The 16,865-nt window shown below is 39.1% G+C and overlaps 1 protein-coding gene across 1 annotated transcript; it reads right to left on the bottom strand.

Moving 5' to 3' along the window:
- Positions 1–686: 686 nt before the first annotated feature.
- LOC145088741 (root allergen protein-like) lies at positions 687–1,449 on the bottom strand. Its single transcript, XM_079027148.1, has 2 exons — positions 1,235–1,449; positions 687–1,132 (listed from the first exon to the last, which is right to left on the bottom strand). Exons 1-2 carry the CDS (start codon positions 1,413–1,415, stop codon positions 837–839), a joined length of 477 nt encoding a protein of 158 aa, XP_078883274.1. The 5' UTR covers positions 1,416–1,449; the 3' UTR covers positions 687–836.
- Between the last annotated feature and the right edge of the window lie 15,416 nt (positions 1,450–16,865).

Below are 16,865 nucleotides of genomic sequence, written 5' to 3'. Positions count from 1 at the left end.
TTTCAACTTTGGTATAATCTCAATTGACTTACGAAAACTCTTCAGTCGTCACAAAAGATGTAAGAAAAAAGCTGCAAAACAGAAAATATCTCATTTACTTGAAATTTTTGGCGTAATTCAGGAATTAGGCCTCAGGGGCATTTTGGAAATTTTTATGGAAACTTTCCTTTTAAGCATTATTTGTGTTAGTTTAGGATACCATCTGTTATAGTATAAATAAGGGTATTGTTTTATGTTTATTTAATCAAGTAGTCAGCAATAAAAGTATATTTTCCAGCAAGTATTTCACAGCTAGCGTTTTTTTCATTCTTCCCCTGTTTTGCCCTGTTCTCTTCTAGTCTTCTTCCTTCCTTCCTTTTCTGTTCAGTTTTCTTTTCTTAGGCAAAAAGGTTGCGTTAGGTATCATCAGGTAGATCTCTAACAAAAATCGCGTGGCTTATCATAATGAATGTAACTCAAAGCAAAATGTCAAGCAGTTATCAACCACTGTTTCTCACCTCCCTCTCTACAGTCTCATAGATTTGCAACCATTTCAAAACTGGTGGTTATCTCAATAAAAATTCTCATTCACTAGAATGCAAATTGAATGGACTTTTGTGGTTTGCAACTATCATTTCTGCATGCATGATGGTAAAATTAATGCTCATAACATGCATATCACATCCTAGAAATTGTTTACATAGACATGTTTGCAAGGGATTCTTGATATATTTAAAAATCACATTACAAGAAAATAAAATATCAAACAAGCCGAGTACATATATAAAATATAACCGGACTAAAATCCGTTTTATTTTTACTGAACCAAGAACATGACACACCATATATAGCATTGATCAATAAGTTTGAGGATTTGCATGGATAAAACCCTCAATCGCGTTGAAAGTTTTTTTGAATCCTTCTTTTACCATATTGAGAGCTTCCTCTGGAAGCTGAGTTTCACCTTTACAATTATACACAACGGTAGGCTTGTATACACATCCTCCATCAGGTGAAGGTATAAACTTCACATGATGAGTCATCGAATCTAGTTGTCCCATCAAGATGTCTCCTTCAAAGATTGTGTATATAATACTGAAGTTGTTGCTATCTACAACGTCAAGTTTCAACTTTCCATTTGTAAATGGGACGCCTGTGTTATCCCACAGTAAATTGGATAAAGATAAACAAAATACACGTCAAACATTAAAATAATTTCAAAGAGTACATAAAAATCTATTTAGATCTTACTAACCATCGCCAAAAGAGATGTCCCTGATAGTTCCAGCGCCTCCATCACCTTCGATGTCCACTAGGGTTTTGTATGTTTCTGGATTGACCTTTGGTGCAATGTTGTTAAAGTCACGATAGGCATTGAAAAATTTGGAAGCTGGGAGGGAAGAAGCAATCTCGAACTCAGAAGTTATAACTGCCATGATATTAAATCACTCTTTAAATTGTTTTGAATTTTGCTCTTTGAAATGTGGTATTTATAGAACTATGGGTTGCACATGGATGAATAATGGCTAATTATTTTAATTAATCGAAAGACAAACATGTGGTGGTTGCATTTTGCAAATCAGCATTTGTTTGGACATTCATGGTGGTGCATTATTTTAATTTATCAAATGACAAATATGAATTAGTTGCATTTTTGGAGTCGGCATCTATTTGGACATTTCGAGGTTCCATGGTGTACGATTTTCTACATACATGTTACCTAAGGCGTTGTTACCATTTCTTATATTAAAAGTTGTATGATATTCAACCAAGTATATAAATTGATAAAATTAATTTACAATGATATGCAAAGTTATAAGTTATTCAATCAAGTATATATAAATGATATGCTAGGAAAAAAAAACAAAAAAAAAAAAAAAAAAAAAAAAAAAAAAAAAAAAACAACATTTGAATCATATATTGAACATGAGATATGGACCATAATTATTTTCATTTGGTTTTCAGCTTTAGTATGTCTTACTCTCAACATATAATCTCGACATATAAGACTCTCAACATATAAGAGGCATGTTACAATAATTAAAATTTAATTTAACAACATAAACATATGAGTTTGGTTCCTAACAAAACCCAAATTTCGTACTCATTTTGCACATCTTCCATTTTCAATCTTACTCTTAGATTTCCTTTAAAACTTTACATTTTCAAGTAATTTCATTCTTGCCTCCCTTCTTCGTCTACCTTATAATTCTTTTGAAGTTTAACTAAGTTCGCTTGTTATTTCTACATGATTTTCCAACAGTAATAATATAAATACTGTTTTTGTACTCGTAGATGAAGGATATGTTCGATAACAAATTTTTGAGAGCTTTTGGATTCTTTTAGTTCTTAGATTTTTAAAAAACAATATGAAATTAAAAATAAAAAAAATTAAAAAAAAAAAAAAAAAAAAAAAAAAACCTTACTTTTTTCCAATGTTGTAAAAATCGCGATTAATCTCCGATTAATCCCTAGGAGCTACTCGACCGATTAGAGAGCGCCTAGCGATTAATCCATGCATACAAAAAGACTGAAACAGTAGAACCCGATGCAATTTTAACACTTTGAGGAAGTTATATCTCAATAGAAACATTTGAGGTATGATCAGTGTTGTATTTATCATATTAACCTATTTTGTTATGATATTAGTGGTATTTATGAACTTTTATATTATATTACTCCTATTTAATTTTTTAAAATCTAATAAATTAGCAATTAATGGTCCCCGATTAATCTCTGCCTAGCCGATTAATCACTTAACCCTAGTCCACTAACTATCTAACGTCGATTGATTTTTACAACCTTGTTTTTTTCGGATATACAAAACTAAAACTTTAAATTTTAAACAAAAAAAGCTCAATCAAATTTTTAGCACATCAACTTCAAGACCTCATAAGGGAATAGCACTTATCAGAGAGACCACATCAACTTCAAGACCTCATAAGGGAATAGCACTTATCAGAGAGACCACATCAACTTCAAGACCTCAAAAGGGAATAGGACTTATCAGAGAGACCACCTCCTAAATATGAAAGAGAATTGGGGAAAACCTAAAGGTTTTGGCTACCGGTGTTCCTGAATCCTTAAATTCTCATAAATTGGATGACAAACTATGATGAATCAAGCCCTAAATCAAGTTCTAATTCTAACTTTCAAGGTTATTCATGTATATAATGCTGAGAGATAAGAGGGACATTGATTGAAAAAGAAAAAATGAGAAATTAAACCCTAACAAAGTATATTGTGCAATTGAACTAAAACTAACCTAATAGGGATGAGATTTACCTGAATCCGAAAGCTAAGGAAGAATACTTTTAGCTTAAAAATACGGAGGTTGCCGGAATTGGGTGAGTAGTGCCGTCATCGTCATCTGTTCAAACAGAGATTGTGAGATGGAAGTGGGTTAATAGATTGAAGGAACTTCTATGCCATCATCTGTTCAAAATTCATGTCCAGAGTCCAGAGGAAACGCGTACCAGAATTTTCAATGCATTTCGTGAAGATGGAACTGGGTTATGCCAATTTCAGCTAGAGATTGGCGATAGAAAAAACAAAACGCGCGTACCCACAATATAGTTTCTGTCGATGTTCTCTCGCTAAATGCATATCGGCTGGCACAATTTTTTATCCGTCGTTTGAACCCTAGCTAAGGCCCTTCATTTTTCGACTGATTAGCGAGGGATAGTGGTGCATCGATAAATACTTGCGAGATCCATAGCTGATCCCTCGGTAAAGCCTCACTAATATTCCACACGTTAAATAAATAAAATAACTATCAAAAACATACCAAAAACATGGTAGATCCGTCGTAATTCCCTAGCTATAAGTCTAAATTTTGCTAGAGAACAAATCCGTAGCAAAATCCATAGCTGAAACTCAAGTTTCTAGTAGTGTTTCATATCTAACATCCAACTACAACTAGGTTTGTGAAAACATACCCAACATCTTGGACATGCTATTAGTTATACAAATAAAGTGTACGGTTGGTTAAAAAGATAACTATTTGCATATGTCAAAGAAACGGTTTATTGCAAGACTCAAATACACTTATTTTATGCTTATAAAACTATTACGAAGATCATAAATCACAATCACAATTCAAACAAACATTCATCCAACTACCACTTATTATCTAGTTTCTTTAGATGGTGTTTTTTTTTAGTTTAATTTTATTTAATGTATTTAATATATAAAAACTTAATGAGTTTGATTATGTATGGTTGTTTTTTACTCGACGTTAACAAAATGTTTTAATAGATCAAGTATCCTTAGTATTAATTCATTTTATAATTATGGCTTTTCTTTTTTCCACATCAGCCCACGTTATGTTCATTTCTTTTTATTCATTTTAGTTTAAAGTATGATCTGTTATGTTCATTTCTTTTTATTCATTTTAGTTTAAAGTATGATCTTCGTTCGCTCTTTCCTATCTATCAAATATTTTATATTTTCTTAATATGGGTTTCAGTATAGTGCATTATATTTCTATACGATTTCAGTGACTATTTATCTCAACAGTCTTATCATTAAAAAAACGGTTGATATTTCTTTTGGATTTTATATAATATATGAAATTATATATATATTTTTCAATTTTTAAAGTTAGATTTAAACGCGTCATGGTTTATGATTTTTGGGTTTTTAGCATACTAATAAAACCTTTTTTTAATTTTAATTTTATTTAGAATTTAGAATTATAATTTTCACAACAAGAAATATAACTTTTAGGGGAGCCACTATTAAGGACGACATGTACCTTTAGGGATGACATCCGACAATTCGCGTTTTTGTTGTCGCTAAAGGTCCCTGTCGCTGCTAATAGTGTCGCCTCTAAAGAGTGGTACTGGCAATCCATGTGAATGCCTCCATATCAAGTTCTGGCCCTACGATTACATCTTGATCCGATGGATGGGGTTAACGAAAAAATTGGTGTGTGTTTTCCCTCCAACATGTCGCCGCTAATGGTTAAACGGTGTCGGTAAAGGCGTCGCCCCTAAAAGGTGGCCTTTTTGTTCCCCTCCAGGTAGCAGATCGCAGATCAGGTACCACCTCCACTCCATTTCTATCTCGTTCTTCCGGCGATTTCAACGCTTTGCCGGCGACTGGAGACTCCTTTTGCATCTTCCATCAACTATTAACCACTGGTGCACCCCACTTCTTCAACCAGAGTGATTTCAAGCTCCTCACCGGCGTACCTGCTCCACCGGCGACGTTCTGAGTTTCCGATGTACTTCTCCACCGACAAAGTTTGTTTTCCTATCTGATTTCCACCGTTTTTGTTTTTGTTTCCATTTTTTTACTATTTTTGGTGGTCTTAAAGAGATTTCCCCATTACAACCACCAAGCACTGCCACTACTGCCTGTGTTGTTTCCGGTGAATTCCCAAACGCCACTGCCGCCATCTCCATCGTTTTCAGTTCTAGTTCCACAACCACAACCACAACCACAACCACAGGTGCATTAATAATAGTCTATGCATGTATGTATGAATTTGATATATGAATTTGATGTATATGTTTATTAATTTGATATATGTGTGGATATATGTATATATGAATTTGATATATATATATATATATATATATATATATATATATATATATATATATATATATATATATATATATATATGCATGAATTTGATATATGAGTGTATATATGTGTATTTGAAAATGTGTTTGTTTATGTGTTTTTTTTTTTTGTTAATTTGATTAACTTCTATGATTTCATTAATAGTATTACTCAATATTTGTAATGTAATTATTTATTTTAAATTAAATTAATTCCTTAATTTCAAAATTTTAATTTAAACCTAGTATTTTTCAAAACTTTTAAAAAACACCTTATATATAATATATTAAAAGTTAATTACTTAATATATATATATATATATATATATATATATATATATATAAAAAAGATTAACTTAGTCAAATCACTAGTATGCCTTATTCACCAAGTCATACTACAAGGGAAGTTTAAGGAAGCGGCCTTTAAAATGACCGCCTTTGGGTATCCATTCTTACCGACTGCTCTTTTGTATGGTGGAGGGTCGTTAGACGGACGAATTTGATAGGACATAACTTCATTAATAAGTATAATGACATAAAAAGTAACTAAACGTCTTTATAAAGTCTCACTCTTAGTTACTTTAGGAAAATATGAAAAGTATGCTGATCGATAAAATTTCATATTACACTTTATAGTAGTTAATGGAGCGCACATGGTTAACCGGCACACTAATAATGACTATAAAGAGTAATAATGAGCATCTCAAAAGTTATCGTTGATTAATGGAGCATGTGGGGTTAACCGACACATTAAAATGAGATGATAAATGACATCAAGAGTGTCAAGCTAATTTGTATGGTTATTTACATCTCGTTTATGATCCTTAGTTTCCCGATCACAAATAGAATAGCATAATATGTTATTAAACATGCCATTGATATATTTAATGAATCTCAAAAGATCTAGGAATTTCATAGTTCGAAATTTGTGAATTGCTTTTACCTACCTTCATAAATTTGCAATAAGATTACAACATCTCTCTTCTTAGTTGTGAATTGTTATTTTGGATCCTAGCCTTAATAATTTATTATGGGTTAAATATTAAGGCTAATTTTCATCTAACTAAAACTATTATTCTTTTTCTCTATAGATGTCTACTCCTATTGATGCTTTTGCACCATCATCTTCTACCCACATCTCGGGTTTCTCCCTACTCTCCATCGTCTGCAAAGTTACTTTTGATGGCTCCAAATATAATGATTGAATGCGTAAAATCATAATGGCTTTTCACTTCGAGGGCAAATAATATGTCCTTGAAGAGAAACTCGTTAAAATCAATGAACCTACTGCTACTCCTGAATAACTAGTCTCCTACATAAAACACTAAGATGATGGAACAAAATTTGCTTGCATCATGGTCGCCACAATGAGTCCTCAATTGCAGAGGTTCTATTAAACATCCCAAAAATATAGTCCAAAAGTTTCATTTTAAGTCATTAAGAAAACCATAATATTAAACATCATATAAAACCATAAGTAGTGTATCTTGAAATATTATAAACATCTGTCAATTATATCAGAGTAAAAACGTCCCAGGCTATAACAAATGGTGTGTGCACTGCAATTATCCCGAGCTCCTCTATTGAACACCAAAGTACCTGAAAGCAAAATTGAAAACTGTAAGCACGAAGCTTAGTGAGTCTCCCCAAACTACCACATACCATACACATAACATGCAACTAGGAGATACGACCCCGACCACTCTCTACGAGATTCGGGCCCCACCTACACTCCGCTTTCTAGGTGATTCAGGCCCCATCCACACTTCACTATATAGGAGATTCATGCCCCGCCCACACTCCGCTGTCTAGCAGATTCGGGCCCCACCTACACTCTGATGTCTAGGAGATTCAGGCCCTGCCCACACTCCGTTGTCTAACATTCATACAAGTATCACACAGACGACAAGTATATCTACTGCTATCAAACAGTCACATATCTATACTCAAATAATACTATGAGATTCGGGACCTGCCTACACTCAGCTACTATGAGATTCAGACCCCCCCCCCCCCCCCCCCCCCCCGCATTCGAATAATAATGAGATACGGGCCCACCCACACTCATATACCTAAACAACACATACAAGTCTCATACAAACAACAAGTCTAGCAATCCAACAATCTGATTGATATCTATACTCTGACAATAAGGAGATACGGGCCCCGCCCACACTCAGTGTAATACCCAGTTTAGAAAGTGTTCAGTTGTGACTTCGGAGGCCAGTGGTATAAGCATAATCTGTCGATTCGGCATTTTATGGGTCTCAAGTCTTATTCGGAAAAGGTCTTGGATATGTGACTGTAGCTTCTGGAAAGGAATATTAAGTGCTTAGAGGAAAAAGGGCTTAACAGGAGAGTGCGATGGTCGTACAAACTTATATGCGCAGCGTACAAGTCAAATAGCATGTACGCCCTGCGTACAGATGAGTAAGCCTGGTGTACTCAGTCAGAGTGGGCTTGCGTTATTGGGACTCAGTTTGGGCCGATCTTTGGACTTATCAGCTACTGGGCTTGAATGGGCCATCAGAGGTCAGATAATTTGTGACAAGAATATTTTGGATTTAGGGTAAGGCCCATTAGAGGGAGTGGGCCCAATTTAGCAAATTAGGCCATTAGCGGGCCTTTATGGATTTTAGAGTTTTGGGCTTGATTGGTTTTGGACTTGGGCCTTAGTTATGTAGCTTGTTAGGCTAGGGGTAAAATGGTTATTTAACCTCAAATTATGGATTATGGTTTAGAACCTAGTTGCTAATTGGATATCGTGTTGGTAATTGCTAGTCTGGGAAACCGTCAGGGCAGCAGCTAGGAAGTTCAGGCAGCGAGCTTTAGCATTCAAGGTGAGTTTCATCACTGTTTGTATGGGTCGAAGGCACCAATGCCGGCCCATTTAGCTTATGTACTATAGGAAGACTCGGTGGTTAACCCTAGGCAGTATGTATAAAAGACCAGGAGGTGACTCCTGGCACACTGTATGCACATTAGCTAAGTAGAGTAGTATGTATGCTAGTTATCTTTGTGATACTTTCATGGAAGACCAAGGGGCAGCTCTTGGCACTTGTGTGTAAGACCCAAGGGGTGGCCCCCGTCTTGGCAAGAAAGACCATGTGGCGGCTCGTGGCATAGTGGCAAGACTATGTTTTGGCATATAGCATTTTATTTGTTTATGATATATGTATGGCTCATGGTTATGTACGGCATGTATGGATCATTTGATATGTATGGTATGTGGTATCTGGGGAACTCACTAAGCTTTATGCTTACGACTTTCAACTTTTGTTTCAGGTACTTACGTTTTCAAACGAAGGAGCTCGGAGCAATCGCAGCGCATCAAACTATATTTTCCGCACTATATGATCTTTCGGATTAATACTCTAATTATTGTTTTATGTAGAATGTTTTTCAATGTTTGAGCAAAGTTACTAAGTTGTTTCAATTTAATTTAAACTGAAATTTTTGGCCATGATTTTTGGGATGTTACAAGTTGGTATCAGAGCCTTGGTTTGAGGGATTCGGGAACACTCTCGGGTGTGTCTGGAGTCAAACTAAGGACTTGGTATGAAAATTTTCAAAAGAAGAATCATTCATTAAAAAGGAGTTCGAAAAGAATTTGAAAAGAGAAGGGAACTTTGAAAAGAACAAGGTGTGCGACGCGTGCACTCAGCCGATGCTAAAGTAAGTTTTCCCCCATGATACTCATACATGTTATTTTATGATATGGTATGATTATGAGAACTGCATGCTAGATTAGGGATAAGGATCTAGGAAGGATGCCTTATATGCCTACTGTATGTGTATGAGAACTGCATGCTAGATTAGGGCTAAGGATCTAGGAATATGCTTTATATGCCTGCTGTATATTCTTGATGAGTTTCATGATAGTACTGATTAGTCACTAATAGGATAGCCTGTTTAGGTTATGCCTGATTGTATGAGCCTTAGAATCTCATGTCAGTATCGATTCCTGATAAGAGGATAGAATGGTTTTATTGGAGTGTGTTTGTTAGATTTCCTATTTGTCTGAATGTTGCTTGCTTTGTGCTTTGGGGGAATTCAAGTGATGGGAATTCATTTACAGATGAATACATTAAGTCACATGTGACGAGGGTTGAATAATCTCAGAGTGCTGGGTTTGACCCTATTGCACAACTCTCGTCTGAGTCTAACCGTTGTAAGGATGAGTCCTTTACTCAAAGGATAATCCGAGCCTCGCCATATGTGATGGTGTTCATTTAGTGGTTAATTGGCATCATGAAGAGTCTTTCAGCAGATGAGGACTGGGTGGGTTTAAGAACCTAGGAAAGCCTAGGATATGTTTCAGTGGGTTAGTAGTGAAGTTTAGTGAGACTTAGGTGCATCAGTTTGAGGGTGTGACTTGGAGGACTCAGGAGGTTTGCTGAGAAAAGTATGGATATGTGTGGAAGATAGTACTAGGCCCGTACTACTGAAAGCACAGGATCCATACTCGAATCGGTGAGAGTCTTGGAGAATATGAGAAGCTTCTGGGAGGAGTTTGTAACCCGGTTTAGGGACAGAGGATGTTCCAGTTGTTGCATCTTTGCCATTGGCAAGTGATCATGACAGGGTGTCAGACACTAAAGGATATGATTTCCAAGAGTTTGCAGATGCGAGATCAATTTGGAGCACCCTAGGAAGAGAGGGTTGCGCCAAGTATGTATAGTAGAGGGTGTCGGGAAAACACCCATGACTTTTGATCATCGGGTGAAAGGCCAGCATGGCTGGAGTCAGTGCAGCACGTACGGGAAAGTGCACAAGGGAGTTTGTTGCTCCAAGGGTTTAGGCTGCTATAGGGTAGCAGGGTTGGTCATGTCAAAAAAAGGTGATTAAGATTCCTCCAAATATTGCGGGTATGTCATCTTCTACTGCTACTAGATGGATGTTGAGAATACGTATCGCTTAGGAATTGTGAGTGAGTTTGGATAAGTCAGATCTCGGGTCGGTTTTCTGCTAGGGTCTAGGTTATCAAGGATCATATATGCCATCCTGCATGTCAAAAAGTCCTTGATGAACCCATAGAGGGACACATCTTGTGGAGTGGGTTCTGCATGTACCGTTATCATTTCGGATCTTTTTCGGGATATGTGCAGGAGTATTACTTAGAGGATACTCGGTCAGGGTTAGAGTGATAGTTCTTCAGTGAAGTCAGCATTCAGTGGTTCTATCATGTTTTAGGTATGGTTGGCAATTGTCTATGGATGAACTTTGGAGTTCAAGGCACCACCGTGGCTAGGGAAGGACGATAGCATGAAGATAGTGGAGGCGGTTGCGAGTGTTAGACACATGCGTGTTCGGTCATTGGATGTTCAAGAAAATTTCATTCCTCGCATGGGTTGTGTTCGGTTAGAGTTCAGGGGTGTTGTGAGAGTGGAAGTGAGAACGAGGATTCATCAGCCAGGGTGAAGACTTAGGCTTCCAGTTGTCAGCATGGGAGATGGATTGAAGTGTCAGACTGGACCAGATTTCAAGAGTACAGCGTCATCTTGGGTTATTCAAGACTGAGGAGTAGAATGAGTAGCACCTGAGGGAGATGCTAGAGACTCTGGGAGGGGAGAGACTTTTTGCAAAGTTCTCCAAATGTGAGTTCTGGTTGCACGAGGTGCAATTTTTTGGGCACCTTGTCAACCAGAAGGGTATTCTGGTGGATCAGGCCAAGATAGAGACCACGATGCAATGGGAAATTCCGAGGTCTCCAACTAAGATTCGGAGTTTCTTGGGTCTAGCGGGTTATTACCAGAGAGTTATACAGGGCATCTCCGAGATTGCAGTTCCTTTGACCCGACTGACCATGAAGTCGGTGGCCTTTCATTGGGGGCCTAAGCAGCAGACAACCTTTGAGACTCTCAGAAAGCGGTTGTGCGAGGCACCGATTCTCACCCTGCCAGAGGGTGTAGATGATTTCGTGGTTTAACGTGATGCTTCGATCATGGGTATGGGTGCAGTACTGATGCAGCAGGGTCACATGATAGCAGGCCTTAGGGAATCAGGTTGGGGATTCCAGTTAGGACATGAGTTCAGATGAGTGTTAGGTCAAGCGCATGTTCGACCCGGTATGGAAAGTGTCGTAAGAATGCTGGATTTCCGTAGCATTCACTAGTAGACAGATAGTATGAGAGGGTGTTGTAAGTCTGCGGTGTAGCCATAACATTCACAAGGTTGACAAATAGTGTTAAAGTGTTGTAAGTCTTCGGGTGTAGCCGTAGGACTCGCAAGGTTGGCAGACAGTGTTAGGGTGTTGTAAGATTGTGGGCGTAGCCGTAGCATTCACCTGTAATTAGGTGGCATAGGGAATGCGGAAGGAGTGTGGGGTGGCCCACAACACTAGTCGGCAGACAATATAGAAGTGTTGTCAATCTGCGGGGTGGACCATAGCATTCACTAGTTAGCGGACAGTGTGGAAGTGTTGTAAGACTATGGGGTGGCCCGTAGGATTCATTAATTGGCAGATAGAGTAGAAACGTTGTAAGACTGTGGGGTAGCCCGTAGCATTCGTCAGTTAGCCATTAGTATATTAGTATAGTAAGACTGCGGGGTGGCCTGTAGCATTCGTCAGTTAGCCATTAGTATATTAGTAGAGTAAGACTGCGGGGTGGCCCATATCATTCATCAGTTAGCCATTAGCATATTGGTATAGTAAGATTGCAGTGTGGCCCATGGCACTCATTAGTTAGCCATCAGCATATTGGTATAGTAAGACTGTGGGGTGGCCTGTAGCATTCGCCAGTCTTTAGTCGGCAGTGAGAATGTATCAGATGCGTGACTCTCTTGTGGGATTCTTTAGATAGTTTACACCAGGGCAGGTCAGCCCGCACGGATGTAAGTAGGCCACAGTATGATTGGATTCGGAAGGTGGTAGGTCGTTAGAGACCAGGAGTGATGTAAGACTACAACAGTTCTGGTAGCATTCACCTTTTGTAGTAGATTCGCTGGCAATTTGTAGTCAGACAGTATGATCGGGAGGATCAGCAGGAATGTTGGAGCCGTGAGTGACAGTGTGGATCGAGTGGTTTCGATAGCCGGAGTTTCTTTAGAAGTCGCTAGAAGCGACTGATAGATTGTGCTTGGGTTCAGTAACCGGTGGGAGTACGGTATTCCAAGTAATGATAGATCAGTTGGGAGCAAGGTAGTCTCGGTTTATCCGGAAAGTGGTAAAGAGACAGCAAGGTGTTCGGATAGAAGGGAGTAATGGGAGGAATCTTGTGTGAGGATTATCTCACCGGACGAAGGTACTAAGTCACTTACAGACGGATTGAGTAATCTCAAAGTAATAGGTTTGACCCTATTGCACAACTTTCGTATGAGTCTAACCATTTTAGGGATGAATCTGCTACTCAAAGGATTATATGAGCCTTCTGTCAAGTATTAGTATGCTACAACTAGTTATGGACAAGGAATTCATTTTGATGTTGGCACGGTAGTTAGTGAGCATAGGCGGACCGTCTGGGAGACATACCATTATGGAATTAAAATCTTGATAGATCAGAAGTAGTTCTCGTCATGACAGTAAGGAATGTTTCTCGTCGGTTTGGAAGGTCTTAGTAGTCGGTTTCAGCTACCTTGGGAAAGCTGCAGAACGTATGGGCGATGGTGATATCATCAGGATCACGTTTGTTGCTCCCGTGGAATTCATCAGATCGTTCAGGATAGGAAGGAGTTAAGCCGCATACTTAGTGTGTGATATGTTTCTGAGATGGAGGATTGTAGTGGGCTTCGAGGACGAATTCTAATTTAAGTGGGGGAGAGTTGTAACATCCGGTTTAGAAAGTGTTCGGTTGTGACATCGAAGGCCAAGGGTATAAGCATAATATGTTGATACGACCTTTTATGAGTCTTGGGTCTTATTCGGAAGGTTGTAGGGCTCGGGTGTGGATCTGGGAGTGTAGGGTTTCTCACCACCTTTTTGTGGATATAAAGTTCGTTAGAAACAGACTTAGAATGAAGAAGTTACACCACCTTGAAGTTGTTGGCATTATTGGTCCCTAATGAAGAAAAATGGCAATAAGGTCCCATGCATGTAAGGGATGCGTGCACGTGTCTGGCTGGGAAAGCTCAGCGTATAAAGTGAAAATGGTCGCGGGTGGTTTGTCAGTACGCGGGTGGTTTGTGAGTACGTGGGTGGTTTATGTAGAATATTTTTCAATGTTTGAGCAAAGTTACTAAGTGGTTTCAATTAAATTTAAAATGAAATTTTTTTCCATGAGTTTTGGGATGTTACACTCTGTTACTAACGTATCACATATACAGGCTGGCCTTGGTGCGTTAGACCAATTCCTACTGAAGGAATACTCAACTCGCACGGCTGATGTTTCGCGAATAAATCTCGAGCTGCTGGCTGACATATTCCCAAGCTGTCAACATCAAACAAAACCCAAATAACCATTTTGGCTTCCTATGCATAACTCTAAAATCCCCACTTGGGGAAAAGGACCATTTTACCCCTAACCTAGTTTGGTCCAAGATTAAGGCCCAAACTCATACTCTTAAGGCCCAAAAGTCAAATAATCAGCCAAGGCCCAACTGTGGCCTAATTTTCCAAATTGGGACAAAACCTCTACATGGTATTAACTTAAGGCCCAACCATTTATTCTGGCCCAAACATCTGGCAGTCCACTAGTCCAATATATCATCATCATTAAGGCCCATATATGGCCCATCTATGGCCCAATTTTCCCAATTGGACCCAAGCCTGCCCAATGGACCTTATCCTAAAGCCCAATTCCGAAATTGTAGTTTATATACTTGTTCTTGGATGGCCCATCAATACTCCAAACATCTAGGCCCAACAAAAAAAGGCCTACCTCAAACTCAACCCAATCAGGGTTTTCACATGAAATGACGATTAGGGTTAAGTATTCTCACTTAATCCATTAAGTCCATTACTCCACTAGGGCAACATACAATGGAAACGACATAAGTCATAACTTCAGTCAACTGGTCCAAATGCGGGTCCCGGCAATCCAAAATTAAATTTTTCCAAAATTGGGGCTTTCTAAACCCTAATTAGGGTTTTCAACCTAATCACAAGCCCACTAAGCCCAAGATTAAGCTATTGGGCCAATTAGGATTTCACTATATCAAGCACCACCCACTGCCACCTCGGGCAGTGGTGGTCAACGGCGGCTCATGGCGGCAGCTACCACCTCACGATGGTGGTGGTTTTTCTTGACTTTTATCCGACCAAATCACCAAATCAATGACCCATCATAAAGGAAACACGCACACACACTCCAAACGAGACATACAGCTACCTATGCGGTGGCAGGCGACCATGGGTGGTAGAAAACGATGGCAGCCACCACCATGAGGTGCTGGCGGTAGGTTTCTAGCAAAAAATACACATGCCCACATATTCGTCTCGTAGCAGCAACTCAAACACATAGACGACACGAGAACAAGTATCCCAATCACCGACTAGGAGATTGTTGTCATCAAAACAAGCAGAAACGACAGATCTTGGCCACCGATGACCACAGTCGTTATACTCGACGAAATTCACAAAAAATAACGAGAGGGAGAGAGAGAGAGAGAGAGGGGAAATGTGGGTTGCGGTTTACCTAAACGATGGCTTTCCATTCGCTCTCAACCCACACATGACGAACCAGCTTCAACTTCGATTCTGGTGGCTCTTCCAACCGCCCATGACATCTCCGGCCGACAGCAATGTTGTGGTTGCATTGTAATGGCGAGATAGCCGCTTGGCGGCCTCGTCTAATCGGAAAAACGAATGAGAAGGAGAGGCGGCAGCTGAAAGGTTCACATGAGATGGTGGCGGCTATAGTAAAATAGTAGAGTTAGGGTTTCAATATTCCAACGAGAGGGAAAGAAAAAGATATGTCGTTAAACTCGTTTTTCATTTCAACTTGTCCATATTTCTGAAATCAACCCTTCCTCACACAATCTTTTCAGCTTTAATCCAACATTTACCCTTTAGCCCCTGATTCCATAAATTCATTTCATTTTAGGTCCAAAACTAACCATTCAGCCCCTTAGCCTCCAAATCACTTCAATTTAAGTCTCAATAATTTACCAAGCAGTCCTTGCCTTCATAAATATTTACAAACCACTCCGAAACTTATACTTTTAACCCCCAACTTCCAAAATTGTTTCAATTAACTCCTCGAGACCAACACCTTGCTATATTATTATTGATTTTTAGGGATACTATTCATTCATTAATTTGTCTATTTATTTATTTAATAAACGGGATGTTACAACTCTCCCCCACTTGGCATCCCTCAGCATACTAGCTGCTTCACACAAGAATTCTCTTATCACAACTTCTGCGTGAACATCCTACTATCTCTTATCCACTGTCTGAATGAGTCGAGACCTCCTATGTCCCAACTTATCTGCCAACTAACTGGAATAATGGATTCCCACCTAGTCGCTGAAGTAATGAATACGCTCTTAGTTTCTTTCCCTGACTTCCGAAGAAAACTTCGGCTACCGAAACTACCCTATCCACATTGTCACTCTCGACCCTATAAATCTGGGGGATCTCCGATCCCATGCCTTGACCCAACGGTCTATACCAGGTCCCAACTGCATAGCTATAATCATACGGGCCTCACCCTTGGGTCCCACCAGAACTAAATCATTGTCGCATAACATCCTAGGACTCTAGCACTGCCAAGCATATCTGAGTGTTGGCCTCCCTTTCGGTCTGATTCAACCAGCTAATGGTGAGCATATCTGGATGCTCGACCTACCCCTTTCAGTCTAAATCGACCGAGCGTTGCCGAGCATATATGGGTACTCAACCTACCATTTCCTGATTCTAATCACGTTGTGGCCTTCCCACGATCTTAAGAATTGACCCACCCAGGCCTAACTCATATGAATAAACTTGTGAATGCTACGGCTACAACCGCAGACTTACAACACTTTTTTAAACTATCTAGAAACCTTGTGAATGCTACGACTACACCTGTAGACTTACAATACTTCTAACACTATCTGATCACATGAAGAATGCTACAATTGTCCCACAATCTTATAACACTTCCCACATTGTCTGGCTGCTAATGAATGCTACAGCTATCCCGCAGTCTTACATCACTTTCCATACTAACTCAACCGCTGACCACAGTCTTACCGCTGATTACCCTAGTGAACACATCCAAAGTCGAGCATACACCTGACCTAGCATCCCAAACTGAACTCATGTCCTCACTGAAATCCCCAACCTGATTCTCTACGGCCTGCTCAAGCATTCACAGAATGCGATCTCATTATTGACAAGTTTTCCGAACTTCCAACTCACACTATCCTCATTCCATACAACAGCTTGGCTGTCTT

This window comes from Lactuca serriola, chromosome 1 (genome assembly GCF_051521515.1).
Source record: "Lactuca serriola cultivar US96UC23 chromosome 1, Lser_US96UC23_V15, whole genome shotgun sequence".
Taxonomy (NCBI): domain Eukaryota; kingdom Viridiplantae; phylum Streptophyta; class Magnoliopsida; order Asterales; family Asteraceae; genus Lactuca; species Lactuca serriola.
This window is presented reverse-complemented; position numbering and strand designations above follow the sequence as displayed.

What these genes read in the sequence shown, in the direction of transcription:
- LOC145088741 (XM_079027148.1), bottom strand. Translation starts at nt 1,415, where the DNA reads ATGGCAGTTATAACTTCTGAGTTCGAGATTGCTTCTTCCCTCCCAGCT. An exon ending in GGACATCTCTTTTGGCGATG is followed by an intron (nt 1,133 to 1,234) that starts GTTAGTAAGATC and finishes GGGATAACACAG; the next exon opens with GCGTCCCATTTACAAATGGA.